The sequence below is a fragment of the Mustela nivalis genome (assembly GCF_964662115.1).
Source record: "Mustela nivalis genome assembly, chromosome: 8".
NCBI lineage: Eukaryota > Metazoa > Chordata > Mammalia > Carnivora > Mustelidae > Mustela > Mustela nivalis.
In genome coordinates this window covers 81,296,752-81,311,967 of record NC_139027.1, presented here as the reverse complement: position 1 = coordinate 81,311,967, position 15,216 = coordinate 81,296,752, and the positions used below count along the sequence as shown (strand labels likewise).

General features: G+C 39.8%; 1 protein-coding gene across 50 annotated transcripts in view; it reads right to left on the bottom strand.

Annotated features, from left to right (window-relative positions):
* Window positions 1–15,216, bottom strand: part of MAP4K4 (mitogen-activated protein kinase kinase kinase kinase 4) — a 195,561-nt gene that overhangs the window by 42,665 nt on the left and 137,680 nt on the right. For all 50 annotated transcript variants that reach the window (XM_082747104.1, XM_082747118.1, XM_082747114.1 and 47 more), the window contains exons 12-13: window positions 14,268–14,478; window positions 22–183 (exon numbers count right to left, since the gene is read on the bottom strand). In XM_082747104.1, coding sequence (XP_082603230.1) covers window positions 22–183; window positions 14,268–14,478 — 373 coding nt within the window. The remainder of the gene's footprint in view (window positions 1–21; window positions 184–14,267; window positions 14,479–15,216) is intronic.

The following is a 15,216-nucleotide window of genomic DNA, read 5'->3' as shown; positions in this document are numbered from 1 at the left end:
AACATTCGTTAATGGACTAACCTGTTCTCTTTCAACTCTCCTCTTTTCTTCTTCTGCCCGCCTCCTCTCTTCTTCTTCTTTCCGTCTTCTCTCCAGTTCCTCCAGACGCCTCTTCTCTTCTTGTTCCCTCCTTCGCTGCTCACGTTCTTGCTGCCTTCTAGCTTCCCGCTCTCTCCTTTGTTGCTAGGGGAGAAAGATATGTAATCAGCAGGGATCTTCCCCCTACAGCTCACATGACAGTGTTAACTTGCTAGTTATTTCCACACTGCCCCTTGGCCCCTATGTACTAGCATCCTCATAAATACTGGTCAAAGGTGGTTTATTTCTGTGAATCTTTGCACAGTTTGGTTCCATTTTGATATCAACTATTGCCCATTCTTCACTGTATTAGAGCAACCAAGGGACAGGAAATTCTTTATTCTTACAAATCTATGTAACAGAATTACACAGGGCCTAAGAAGACAAAGGAATAAAGGAAAACAGCAGTAGAGCAAAGAAAGAGGAGAAATAATTAAAAAGAAGAAAAAGAAAAGAAGCATATATCAGGAAAAAGAGAAAGGGACATCAACAAGGATAAGAAATTATTACTAAGGACTGCTATGGCGTCATGCGTGCTTACTATGTGTCTTGTACTGTGCCAGGTGTCTAATATTCTTTACTCCATTTCCACTCTCTAATGTAACTCTCATAACAAACCTGGGAAGTAGGTATTTCACTCCTACTTTACAAATGAGAAAAAAGGTTCTGAAGAGTTAAGTGACTTGCCCAGTGTCATCCAGCAAGCAAGGCCCCGGATGGAAGGGCCACTCTGCCTCTAACACCTATAGTACTAACCAAACACAATCATGCATCCTACCAACAAGGAGGATGGTGCTACCTAATCACCAGACTCATTCTGACAGCCTTTCCTAATTCAGGCTATCCTATATAACCCCACAGAAGAGAACATTGGGACACACTGGGCTCTTGTCTGGCTGCTTGTCTCATCTAGCCCCAGACAACTGCCAATAAAGCACTTCCACAGTATAAAGCATAAAATTAACCAATTCTTCTCACAAATATGAAAAAACGTTAGCCTCTAGCTGGCCAACCAACAGATTCTCTGGGATGATGAAAATGCTCTGCCTCAGTACTATTCAATAAATTACCCAGCGGCCACACGTTGCTACTGAGTACTTGAAATGTGACTAGTACAACTGGGGAACTTAGTTTTCAATTTTATCTCAATGAAGTTTAATTTAAGTTTAAATAGCCACATGTGTCTAGTGGCTCTGAAGAATATACTGCCACCAAATTTCTTAAGACACAGGAAGCTGATATTACCACAAAATTTAATGTGATACTGAGATTATTAAGAAAGAAAGTTTGGGTATAAAAGTAGGTATTTACTACAGTTTCAGTATTCCTCCCGGGTTCCCTCCCATTCCTGCCACAAACATTCATTCTGAAGGCAGACGCTTAAAATGATTTCCTGAGAAATGTACAGAAATGTCTTATGTGGGGAACCCCTGGATAGAGAGGATTATTTGGTACCTGGCCTTTCTCAGCTGAGTACTACATCATCGTTACTCTCCATACAGTCCCGAATCAGCTTTTGGCTCACCTTCCTCTTATTTCACACATTTCATTGTTTTATTTTTTCCCCCACTGTTTGCTCTTAGAATTCAATGCACAAAAATGGACCTATTTCCCATGGGTGGGGGTGGGGTCATAAAAAGAACTGAGTTCCTGTCTGTTTAGAAATTACAACTTAAATGGCCAAGGCATCTTTATTAAATTCAAACACCTACAATGCCCCATACAGTGCACTTGTCTGTCATTTGCTGGCTTAATGCCTTTATACTTTTTTTTTAATCTTAAGAGAAAAAGAGGACCCTATTCAAAATCAAATCTAAGAAGGACAACAGAGAGCAATGGCCTACGTGCCAAAGGACTCGGGAGCAAGGCTTTTTGTACAGAGGCCTTTCTCTACTGCAGTGGTGCAGCTTGAAATCAGAGCACCAGGCCCCAAGCACTGCCCTGCACCCCTGGGAGAGAGGTCTTTCTTTTTTAAAACTAGCTAACCAGAAAATAAAACAAAGAAAACCACTTCCCCCAGCCCCAGGAATTCATGAGCAACAAAACACAGAAACTTGAGGTAAGAAATAGGAGAATCTCAACCAAGCAGTGTTCAAAGCAAATTAAGTTAGCTCTTCTATTTTATATCTTTTGCCTTTCTATATAGGAGCAAAAAGAAGTGAGTGGCTTTTTGCCAGTAAATCACTTACAACAAATATACAGTTGCTAAGAACACAACCATTTTTCTAATATTGGTAATAAAAACAATTATGTTTTGCCAATTGGGAAATAGGTTTCTTTGCTTTGAATAGAAATTTTTAATTCCTTCAGGTATTCCTGGCTTCTGAACTTTTCTGTTGAAAACAAAGACATTCAAAACAAAAAGCCTCCTGATAAACCTAAAATGTTAAGAATCTCATTCAATCACTTTGAACGCTTAATATGGTATGTTTTCCTTGAAGAGGTTTACGTGGAAGTTCTGTGGAAGCCTCCATCCTGAGGAGTGACCAGGGTTTGTGTACTCTATGATTTTTATGGAGAAACTCAGCACTGCTTAGTTCTGAGAACAATCATGGGCAAGACTGGCAACCATCAGGTTTACAAAAGAGAAATGACTTGCTAGAATACACTGGTTTAGCAAACACCTGGCAGGCCAGGCAAGAAGGGCCCCACCTCTGGATGAAAGAAAGAACCTACAATCACAACAAAGCTGGACAGAAAACTAACTAATAGGGTATGTACACAATTTTCTTCCAAGTTGGTTAGACAAAAGGAAAACAGGAGAATGAAGTAAAGGGAAAAAAGAAGAAAGGGAAGTAGTACCTATACCCTTAAAACCTCCCCCTTAGCTTCTGAGAACTCAGGTTCCAAGTAAATCAAATTAATATGAACAGGTTAGAAAAAGCAAAGAACTTGATACACGGACACTGAATTTTACAACTTCTAGACAACAAAGAAGCCAAAATGGGTTAGAGGGGTCCTTTGAGAAGTTGCAGTCTACCATGGAATCCTAGAAGAGAAGTGAAATGACTCAAGGAACAGGCGTTGTGGTCCTGACTCTGCTTCCCTGGTACAAGCCATGTTCTCTCCCTGAGCCTATTTTCTGACTTGTCAGGACAGAGGTGTGTGAGGTAGGGGTGGGAGGGAGAGAGTCTATATCAGCAATCATGATGCTCTGAAGTTTGCTTTTTTTTTTTTAGTTAAAAGTTGGTGTTTGTGGTGAGAAAAAATTTTACAGAGGTCTCATAAGCAATGAACTTTAAGAGAATCATTCCTCTTCAGAAGACCTGAACTTTACCCTTCCTTGCCCACCACACCACCCTGGGGAGAGTGCCCTGACATAGCAAGATTACCAGAGAGAGGAGAAAAGAAGTAAAGAACTAAGATAATGGGTCTCTATATCAGCAGTCTCTAAAAGTGAGCAAAACAATAAATGGAGGTCTAGGAAAAGAAAACACTGAACTTTTATTTACTCATATTTGTAGCTCACCCTTTTAAAATAGCTCTTTTTGCATGTTCTATAATATATATACTCAGTGCAAGAGTATATAAATAGATGTATCTCTACCAGATTTACGTCTTTGGTTTCTTTTACTGATGGGATTGATACATGATTAAAGACCCTTCCAAGACACCCCAATGTTCTAAGCAATGCCGCATGACCACAGAGACAAGGACCCACAATGTGCTTACTGCCATTTCCTTATATACCATGCAGACAAGTAAACATTCAATTTTCAGATATAATGTTGAAGTGAAGGTCCCCATTTAAACCCATGGTATCATGTAACAGAAAGAAAAGCCACAGGCTATACTTGCTTTTTCCTCTTATTATTAAATTTTTTTTCTTTAATTTCAAAGCAAAGCCATCCCCATCCCCATCTCTGCTGACACTTAGGCTGTTAGGTACATGGACTCCTCCAGAGAGCCGGAAGGGGAAACAACTTCAATGGGAGTCCTGATCTGGGAGAAACAACCAGCTGCCTGCCACTCAACGACCACACAGCTGGCAGCCAGACACAGTCTAGCATCCAACTTAAACCAGCCTCGAGATTCAAATTTCCCATGTCTCCAGAAGAAAATAGGGGAAGCCGCGGCAGAGAAGCAGAGCGGGAGTGAACCTGGATCAGAGCCTGGCTTTCCATGTGCCAGCCCTCTCACCTGGAGCCGCTGCCTGCCCAATCCACTAAGTGAAAGTGTGATCTTAGGCCACCCACTCCGCCAGGACCCACTTGTCATCTCCCCTCTCTTCGGCTGTTGTCACCTCAAGTATCAGGAAATGGCAGGGCTCCCAGCCCAGTAAGAAATCTAACTAAATGCTAACAAAAGGCACATTTTAAGCAATCTTACAAATAGCTTTTTCCAATTTATTTACATTTTTAAATTTTAAAAATATTTTATTTACTTGGGGGCAGGGCGAGAGAGTACATGGAGGGGAGGGCAGAGGGAGAGAATTTCAAGTGGGCTCCACGCTCACTCAGGGCTCAGTTTCATGAGCCTGAGATCACAACCTGAGCCAAAATCAAGAGTCAGATGCTTAACTGACTGAGCCACCTAGGCGTGCCTTACATTTTAAATTTTAAACTACTAAGTACTTTAAAAAGTCATAAAGAATATAAGGCTTATATAAAAAATTAGGTTTTCCATTTCTCCTCACCCCCAGTTCTTATTCCCAAGGTAGAACCACTTTCAATGCTTTTAGCTTTACCCATAGTATTTACAACCCGATTTTTAAATTAAGTTCATAAGAGCTATTTAATTTTTTTCCACTTTAGACATCATCTGTTGATTTCTCCCAAAGAATATCCCTCATACAGCACCATCATATGCTCCTAATCCAGTCCTGTAACAATTTCTGTTAAATGAAAATCATATTCAGGCAAACTTGAGTTTACTGGGGAGCTATTAGTTGCCTTAATTTTGCTGCTGTTGTCTGTTTCACTGGTCCATCACAAAATTATCTGTAATGTCTCTTTTTTAATTTTTTAAAAAGATTTTATTTATTTATTTGTCAGAGAGAGAGAGAGAGCACGAGTGAGCGTGCAAGCGCACATAAGCAGGCAGAGTTGGAGAAGGCGGCTACCTGCTGAGCAAGGAGCCTGATGCGGGACTCGATCCCAGAACCCTGGGATCATGACCTGAGCTGAAGGCAGCAACTTAACCAAATGAGCCACCCAGACATCCCTGTAAAGTCTCTTATACCACCACAGACCTCCTTCCAATACAGTCAAAATTTCTTGTCTTAGAGACTGATTCTCACAGCCTCTCTTCCCCTCTGCCAACCAACACTGCTTGCTCTTCAGGAATCCTGTATTTGTCCACTAACTGACTCCTTCTCACCTCTCTCTTGTGCAGGATTCCATTTCCTAGAGCCCTTGTCAATTTATTCCTCATATGTGGGAACATATCCTCTAGCAGCTTCTTGAGGAGTAATAAAGACAAGGCAAAAGGCTTTTAGGGACTTTGCAGGCCAGGCCACAGAATTTTAACCCTCACAATGTACACGTAATTTTGGCCGAGACAAGTAATTTTCCCTCAGATTTCCACAAGTACAGCTATGTCATTTTCTAGTTTCTAACGGTGTTCCTGGAGACTCTCAGACCATTCAGATGACTGATAGATACTTAGTATAAGACCCATGCACACCCTTCTATACCTGCTCCCCACCACCGTGGCTTTCAGGATCCTCTTTTCATCCCAGACATTTTTAATGTCAAGACAATGTATGTGTGTTTCTATGGGTCTTTTTTTGTTCATTGTGCTGGGTACTCGGTATATCTTTTAGTGCAGAATTTCTATTTCTTAGTTCCAGAAACTTTCCTTGAATTACTTTTGTGGTTCTCCCTATAGTAATTATTTCCCGGACCACCTAATTAAATGAAGTTAAAGCCCTTGGCTTGATTCTGTTTCTCTTCTGTTCCCCATAAACTTAACCCCCTCCGCCAACACACTCAAATATATACACCCCATACTTTCGGGAGTTTTTATTTATAAAAAAAACTTCTCAAAAATTCTTATTTTCTGGACATTCTTATGAATATTATATGTTCTTCTCATTCTAAGGATATTAAGATTCTGTACATGTGCGTACGTGTGAAATATTTAGTCTGTTCCCTACACTGTCTACGTCCTTCAAGGTCCTTCTTCCATTTGTCCTGGAATCTTTCACATTAAAGATTTTTCTCAGTGCCCACAATCTTGGTTGCCCACTCACATGTAAGACAGTAAAAAGCCACCTATAAGGGCTGGGAAGAACACTTGGTAACTATTAAGCTTTAATGCAAGGTGATGTGAGGCAGTACAGTCATTTCATTGGGGCCTTATGTCCCTTAAGCTAGGAATCTCTGCAATCTTCTAAGCATCCTCCCAATCTCCTGCCTGAGTTGAGTAGGAGGTGCAAAAGAGAAGGGGGCATCTGTGATAAGGTGGTTGCCAGCACTATGGGAGCTAAGGTGAGAGTGCTTACAGTACCTCTCTCTCCACATACTCAGTTGTACCGGAGTTCTCTAATGCTCTGAGGCTCTGAGTTCACTTTTTCTAGGAAGTCTGTATCTGCTCCAGCTGAGAAGGAGGAACACAGCAGCCTGGGTGCCTGGGGTGGGAGAATCTAACTGTCCATATATACATGTTTTCAGCCTCACCTGTTGCCTCTCATTTTTTACTCTCTTCCAGAATTTGCAGTACTAGCCTTCTTAAAGTTTCCACTCTTCCATGCACTAATTTCCACAATTTGGTTTCCTTTCTTGCTCTCCTTGTCCTTGTTGTTTATACCATTTTTGTTTGTTCAGTCACTTTACCAGGATTTCTCAATGGAAGTGAGATAAGCATCATATTGTTTTTGTTCAAATGTTTTCCAAAGTCAATATAACTGTTATTATATAATTATTCAATGAAATTATCACAATTAAAAATTATTAGAAGTTTAATTCAAAATGCACACCATAAAATAACAGTAAGCGAACATCTTACAAACAAGAACAGGGTACAACTGATGCTCTCAATTGTCAAATGAAAACCTCCGAACGGCTTTTTCTTCTGTTTCCTATGAAAGTACCATACTCTTGGTTACTAGGTCAACACACAAAAAAACCCCATAAACTCCTTGAGAGCAGGAATCATGTTTTGCTCATCTTTTTCACTCTGTCGTAGATATCATAATAAATACTTTTTTGAGCTGAATCTAACCCTCACAAGGAACATATGGCAACCAAGACAAAAACCACTGTCTTGGAAGCCATTTAGCATTTAGAGTAATAAAAGACTAAAGAATCCATTCATATCTCTATGTCCTAATAAGATCCAATCAAATCATAAAGCCATCTTTAAAAAATTTTTTTAAATTTTTTTAAATAAACATATAATGTATTTTTAGCCCCAGGGGTACAGGTCTGTGAATTGTCAGGTTAACACACTTCACAGCACTCATCAGAGCCACACCCCTCCCAATGTCCATAACGCCACCTCCCTCTACCTACCCCTCCTCCCCCCAGCAACCCTCAGTTTGTTCTTCGAGATTTAGAGTCTCTTATGATTTGCCTCCCTCCCGATCCCATCTTGTTGCATTTACTCTTTTCCTACCCCTCAACCCCGACGTTGCATCTCCACTTCCTCATATCAGGGAGATCATATGATAGTTTTCTCTCTCCAACTAACTTATTTCACTAAGCATAATACCCTCTAGTTCCATCCACGTGGTCGCAAATGATAAAGCCATCTTTTTGAGATCACTTGTTGAGTACATAAAGACTTAAACAATAATGATTACATTTGGATAGTGCCTCATACTTTATACAACATATCCTTTATGCCTCAGGACATTCTATAATGTCCTTTAAAAAACTTTAAGGTGTCTCTGGAACTCAAATTAGAGATCTCAAGCCCAGAATTCCATTTAAGAATGGGTATAAATTTTAAGAATAAGTCCCTTCTTTCCAGAGATGCATCTAGGACTACAAATGATCCATTCATCCATTTGAGAAATATTAAGCACCATGATCAGAATACAAAGATAAACTAGATACAGTCCCTCTCCTTCAAGTCTCATAGTAACATAAGCCATATGCTTTTTAAAAAAATCCACAAGACAATGTGGAAAGTGCTAAGTTTCCTACAAATATCCTACTAAGCAAGTTTTGGTTTGTAAATCAACTGGTTGAAAAGACTGAGGCTAATGTTAAAAAAAAAAAAAGGCAATTACTGACTCCTCTTTAACATTTGAAACTGTAAACTGGACCAAGAGCAAGGTTCTAAACTACCAACCGTAAAACCACCTCACTCAGAACAGGCTCTCAATTTAAGGGAGGAGGGATAACTAAAACTAGAAGAAAGCCCTTAGTAAATGTATCTTACTAGACGGTTCAAGTGAAAAGCTGGCCTCTTACAATAGAACCTTGAAAGAAGGTAGCCAAAAACAAAATACATATGCCATCAACCATCAACCAAGTACCATGAATTCATACTGGATTAACCTTTTGCCTGTGATTTCAAATAACAAAACCTAGGAGACTCTAACAGACATGCCTTTTTCAGGCTTTCCCCACTAGGAATGATTAACATGATTTAATCATGTGAAGCATTTGCAAACTGATGTAATCATTATTTCCTTAAATCACTCTTTGAAAACAAAATCAAACAAACTGAAAAACTGCACAACGCTATAAAGTGATTTCCAAATCTCTAAAATTATAGAGCTCTCCTATTCCTCAAAATTTTCCCAAGCATGCCTAAGTATGTACTTTTCCAGCTATGCTTTAATTAGATTCCCTTTCTAGTCTGGTATTTAAAAGTAATATTTTCATCTCACATTCTAAAAACTTTTTCTAAACTTTTCACACTGATAATAGTGAGGTCCATTTAAATACACTCCACTGGAATTACTGGCCTTAGTAGAAACTAAATGACTTTAATAAACCAGTCTGTTCTTTACATTCGGCTACCTCCAAGCACTTCTGAGGTCGTGTTACTTACTGCACAGATATACCATCAATCATTGAGGTTTATTTGTACAAGTTCTGATGAAGCCTTAGTAGAAAAACTATTTGCTTCTACCCAAAGACAATTCTTTCCCACCTTCAGGCAACAAAGTAACATTTGCTGAATTAAGCTAACTCTTATAAAATTTTACTGTAAATATAACGGAACACTAGACTAGGATGTCAAAAGAACACAGGAGAACTTACATGGAGTTCTAAAAGACAAGACAACTACCCTCTGCAAAAAAAATCTGGAGCTGCCAACTTGATAGAAAGCAAGGTCTGGGCTGTAGGGGCACTAGCACCCCCCCGATGCATGTATCACAGGTGGAACTGTATTAAAAAAAAAAAAAAAGTTGCACTGTACTAATACAGACTCTTGATTTGAGATAGACATGATCTGCCACACAAAGGCCCTTGTGTAGGCAAAGAGGGGTGAGGAAATTGTTCCTCTTGCTCGACGATACATGGAGACCCAGTTGGGGTAAAAGAGTCCACCATGGCTTCCTTCTAAGATCTCAGAGTCAATAAATACATGGGGCAGTTTACTAATTTTTTTATTAGAAAAATTTTTTTGTTTTCCTGGTGTTACAGGTTAACTTCAGTACAGAACTCACTTCACACAGAAGATTTATTTTTCTCTTGCTTTCCTTTGTTTTTGTTTTTAATTTCTTTCACTTCCAGCCACTCTCTAAAATTTTAGTCACTTTGGAATTTGTAGAAATGCTGGAAGTGATTATAACCAAGTGTCCTCTTGGTAGAATAAAAAGCAAAGAAATTGCTGGGGCTGCCATTAACACTGACCCCCAACTTGAAGCAACCAAAATCACAAAATGACAATTCCAACTCCAAGGCTAAAACAGTCTACAGAGCACAGGTACCACGGTCCTCTTCCCGAAAGGGAAGACTGGGTAGAGATAGGGAATTGGGTTTCTTTCTTTCTTTCTTCCTCTTTTTGTTTCTTTTTTGAAAGAAAGGATAAATTTTAACCTTAAATGAAAAGTTTGATTTTGACTCCTATATATACTAAAAATATCATTTATATACAGTTACAATACCCCAACCATAAGGTACTGGTGTTATCATGGCTCCAAGGGCTTACTCAAACAAATCTTCCCTTAGAAATTATCTTTTTTAAAGTTTACTAAAGTAGCAAACCAAAGCACAAACATATCTTGCTTTTACTAATAATTTGGTAAGTTTCCATCAGGTCGAAATAAAGAAATATAAACTATACAGGAAACTTATTTAAATATGTAAGAGGTTCAAAAACATATCCAAACTATACCAACTAATAACATGATAATCTTAACTTAGACTACTGATCTTCCGCTCTTAATATCTGCATTAAAAAGAGACAAAGAGGGGCGCCTGGGTGGCTCAGTGGGTTAAAGCCTCTGCCTTCGGCTCAGGTCATGATCCCAGGGTCCTGGGATCGAGCCCCGCATCGGGCTCTCTGCTTGGCAGGGAGCCTGCTTCCTCCTTCTCTCTCTCTCCCTGCCTCTCAGCCTGCTTGTGATCTCTGCCTGTCAAATAAATTAATTAATTAATTAAAAAAAAAAAAGAGAGAGAGACAAAGAATGAGAAAACATGCTAATCAAGTATATGGAAATAGGTCATGGAAGCAGGGAGAAACAGTTAATAGATATCAAGACTCAATGCAACAAGAGCACAAACCATTAGGATAAGATGACACTATAATATCCTTCATCGTGCTTCCCCTCAAAGGGAAAGAATGGAATGGGAGGAAAAGCTGGTCTGAGAACAATTTTTATGGGAGAGAAAAAAAAAAAGAGCTAGTGGCAACATTCAAATTATTTTTCTTAAGTTTTTTTTTTCTAATTTATTTGACAGAAAGAGTGATCACAAGTAGGCAGAGAGGCAGGCAGAGAGAGAAGGAGAAGCAGGTTCCCTGCTGAGCAGAGAGCCCAATGTGGGGCTTGATCCCAGGACCGTGAGATCATAACCTGAGCTGAAGGCAGAGGCTTAACCCACTGAGCCACTCTAAGGTGTCCCTCAGAGGCAACATTCTATATGAGGCAGAGGTGTGATGATGCATCTAAATATGAAAGGTAATAGAGTCATGTTAACATTTTTGATGCAGGGGGTCATTACCACATGGGCTTCTGAATCTAGATGCAATACTTCAGTAAGTAGAGAACACCCTGAGCAGGTCCTGATGAGAAAGACTGAGGAGCAGACTCACCACATAAGGAGCTGTGAGGTCCAGGAAAGGACTAGACCGAAGCTGCTAGTGTGAATGCTGCCTGAGCTCCACATTCTCCCCCTTTCAGCCTAAGACCATCAGAAAACAAAAAAAGAAAATGGAAAATACAAACAGAAACCCCATTTCCAGCAAGATAAGAGACAGCATCGAAAATATTTGCAAGGACTTCTAAGATCTCCAGTTCACACAGGAGCCAAGGAGGCGGAAGTAGAGGAAGATAAAGGTGAAGGATCCTAGCAGCAGCACATCTCAATGAACAAAAGAAGAGCAGAGTATACATACCTACTGATTTCTTAAACATGAAGGGCCAAGCACTCATCTGCAGAGGGCCGATGAGTCGGATTTTGTGGCAGTTGCAAAGAAAGGAAAATCTGTACTCAGTTTCCCTACAACCTTGACTTTGGGGCCATTTCTGTTTGTCAATCACTGACAAATATTTGTTATCTTTCATGGGGGGGGGGGTCATTCCTTTGATTATTTTAAATAGACTCTAAGCTGGCGTGAAGCCCAAGGCAGGGCTTTATTTACCTCATGACCCCGAGAGATCAAGACCTGGGCTGAGATCAACAGTTGGACACTTACTATTAAGTGTCAATTTAATGTTACCATGCCACCCAGGCACCCCTCTCCTTTTAGTCTTAACTGTCATTTATCTTATGACTGAGATGGACCATCTCTATCTACTTCGTTAATAACAAAAGGAATCCCTATTCCCCAAACAGTTCTGACTGAAGCTTTAATGTCAATAAAGAACTAAAAACCATTTATGGTTTAAATATTCCCAAATTACCTTCTGAGACCTAGAGTGTAGATAACGCTTAATTATCCTAAACTAGTAAAAAGGAGCTAGATCATCAAGAATCCAAATTAGTGGATTCTACTCATGCAAATGTTCCCTGTTTGATACCCAGCTCCATCTTTCCTGATTAAGAGGTGCCAAGAGGTGACTCTGAATTTGAACTCTTACCGAGAAGCTGAAATTAAAGGGCTAATTGAAGCAAGTAAGTGCGAAGTTCTCATTTAGCCCACATCCCTAATCCTCTAGTCTTTGTTTTAACTAATAAAACAAAATGGCTGTCAAATTTCAGTCTCTCTCCTCTAGCCAGTGCCAGCCTTCACTGTGTAATCCTCCTCCCTACAGACGCTGGATAATGGACACTTGTCCCACTACCACTTGGGCTGAAAGCAATTTCCGTGGCATGTGTTACAAATGAGCTCGAGCTAATGTTATAAACCATCAAACTATCCTATATCGTGTCTTTAGGGAAAGTACAGTCCAGGGTTTAAATGGACAGTAGAAAATATTACATAAAGAACTAGAAATAACCAGAGCCTCAACACTCAAGCATTCTCACATATGAATGGTCAGCATGCAACTTCAACAAACCCTAGACCACTCTGGGTTTTTGTTATGTTCAAAGAGCACTGAGAAGAGTCTTAAAAATAATACAAAAGAGGGACGCCTGGGTGGCTCAGTTGGTTAAGCGGCTGCCTTCGGCTCAGGTCATGATCCCAGTGTTCTGGGATCAAGTCCCACATCCATCTCCTTGCTCGGCAAGGAGCCTGCTTCTCTTTCTCTCTCTCTCTCTCTGTCTGCCTGTGCTCGCACTTCCTCTCTCTCTCTCTCTGACAAATAAATAAATAAAATCTTAAAAAAAAAAAAAACTACAAAAGAGTCTGCAAATAAACTGCAAAAAGAGGTAAACAGCACTGTGGTCCCTCTTACAGAGGAAGATTATGTCCTATGTTTTCTTCCATAAACCCGGGCTAAATATTTCTAGTCTCCTTAGTTAAAGGGAGCTGGTTTTCTAAACTAGGAACAAAGTATAAAGTTTTCAGATTCAGACTACAAAACACACAAAACAAAAATTCCCCCTAATCATGAAATACTCTTAAAAAACTTGGGTAATATCCCATGTGTTGTTATTTACATTAAACTCCACTGTTAAGTATCAATACAGGGTTTCCTTCTTGTTTTATGTTCTTTTTCTGCTGTAAGAAATATGAATCAAGGTGAATTAATTAAACAGAAACAGAAACTACTATGAATGAGAAAAGTGAAGTTGTACTATTATGAATGAGAAAACTAGAGCTGAGAAATATAAAATAATAGGAAAAAAACCAAAAGGTTTTTGTGTGTGTGTTTGTGCCCCAAGTGAAATAGAAATGATGCTTCTATGAAGTACAAATGAAAAAGCTCTGGGTAACCACACCACCAATATTAGTAGTATTACTGAATTAAATGAGCAGGTAGTACAAAATATAGTTCCTTACTGCAGAATAGAACTAATTCCACTACATTAACAACTAGATTACAGAAGATCAGGTGGATTATATCCAACGTAATTATTTTCTCATTTTTACTCTTCTTCTTAAAGATTTTAAGTCATCTCTACACCCACTGAGCTGGAACTCACAACCTGAGATTAAGAGTTGCAAGCTCCACTGACTGAGCCAGCCAGGCACCCTTTTCATCCCTTACTCTTAAATGTACCTATAGTTGAGGCATTATTTAAAACAAAACAAAACAAAAAAACAAAAAAAAAAAAACTAAAGCTAAGGCATTCATAGAAAAAACATTTTTCCTGTGGAAAAGTCTGAAGTTTCAGAAAAATATGTACATGTGAACTTGGACCCAGAGGCCAAGGAAAGAAAAGAAATCGGGTCAAGCCTGAGCTTGCCAACTTAAACCACAAACAGAAACAGCCTTTACAGAACTGGTATGATGCTATCTCTGTGCCCCTGCTGTTCTGCATCTAAGCAAAATATGATGATGAGTAACTGTGGGGCAGGTCCTTGAGTTTTTACAAGCAAGGAAAACATTTTGAAGACCACAAGGAATGTGAAGGCCTGCTAGTTGAAAGCGTAAGCTTTCCCTCCGAAATCACCTGAGCAGGTAAGCCAGGGAAAAAGTATTATATCAGGTGGCCACAGAAAACATTCCTTTGAGTGTCTGGCTACCAATGTAAGTAAAGAAAAAGAAAACCAACTGGACATTTCCCTTTTCCTACCTCTTCTAGTCGACGCCTCTGTTCTTTCTGTTGCTCAATCCGTTTCTGCCTCTCTGCCAGCAGCTGCCTTTTATATTCTTCTTGCTCCCGGAGCTGTTGCTCCTGTAGTAACTGCTGTCTCCGAAGAGCCTCAGAACGTTCCTTGTTCTCCTGCTGCAGTCTCAAGAAATCCCGCCGAAGCGTTGACTCACCAGGCACGTTGACGATGGAGCTAGAGGAGGAGGCAGGGCTTTCAGGGGTGCACACACATCACTCTGCCCTCCAAGTGAGACTGGGGCCTCGGTGTCCTATTCTAGTCATCCTCCTAATGAGTTCCTCTCACTCTGAGGCTCAACTAATAAATCCATGGGAATAACTGTATCTACAGTTCAATAGTATTACATATTTTATCCATTTCACAAATATCTTCAAACTCCATCCTGGATACTTGAAAGACTTAGGATTCTCATATCAACTCTCAAATTCTGTAAAAGGAAAAGTTGGAAATCCCCTTCTTCAACTTCATGAGTAGAAGCGGAACCACCTTCCTCTCTAACCACCTTACTTCCCACCAAGTCTTACCACGTTGCCCTACCACTGCCTGCTTCCCGAATAAGCGGCTGAACTCAAGTGGGTTCCAAGAATGAGCCATTGCACAGATAAACAGCATCATCGCTAGCTGATCTCATCACTGAGAGCCACTGCTCCACTTTCACTACCCAGAATAACATGGCAAATTAATCTCCTTCAACAGCCTCTTTCCCTGTATCATGCTCCCACCCAAAACAACTACATTGCTCAAGAAATCAGTTCAAATTACTCCAAAATATTTAGTCTCAAATGGATTCAAATATTCTACTATGTAAGCAAAAAAACATATAGGGTTTTAACAATATATTTTCTTATCTCTTCATATGCTCTCTCCAAACTCCCACTGCCTATACATAGGTCTCCACAGGTCTTTCAACAT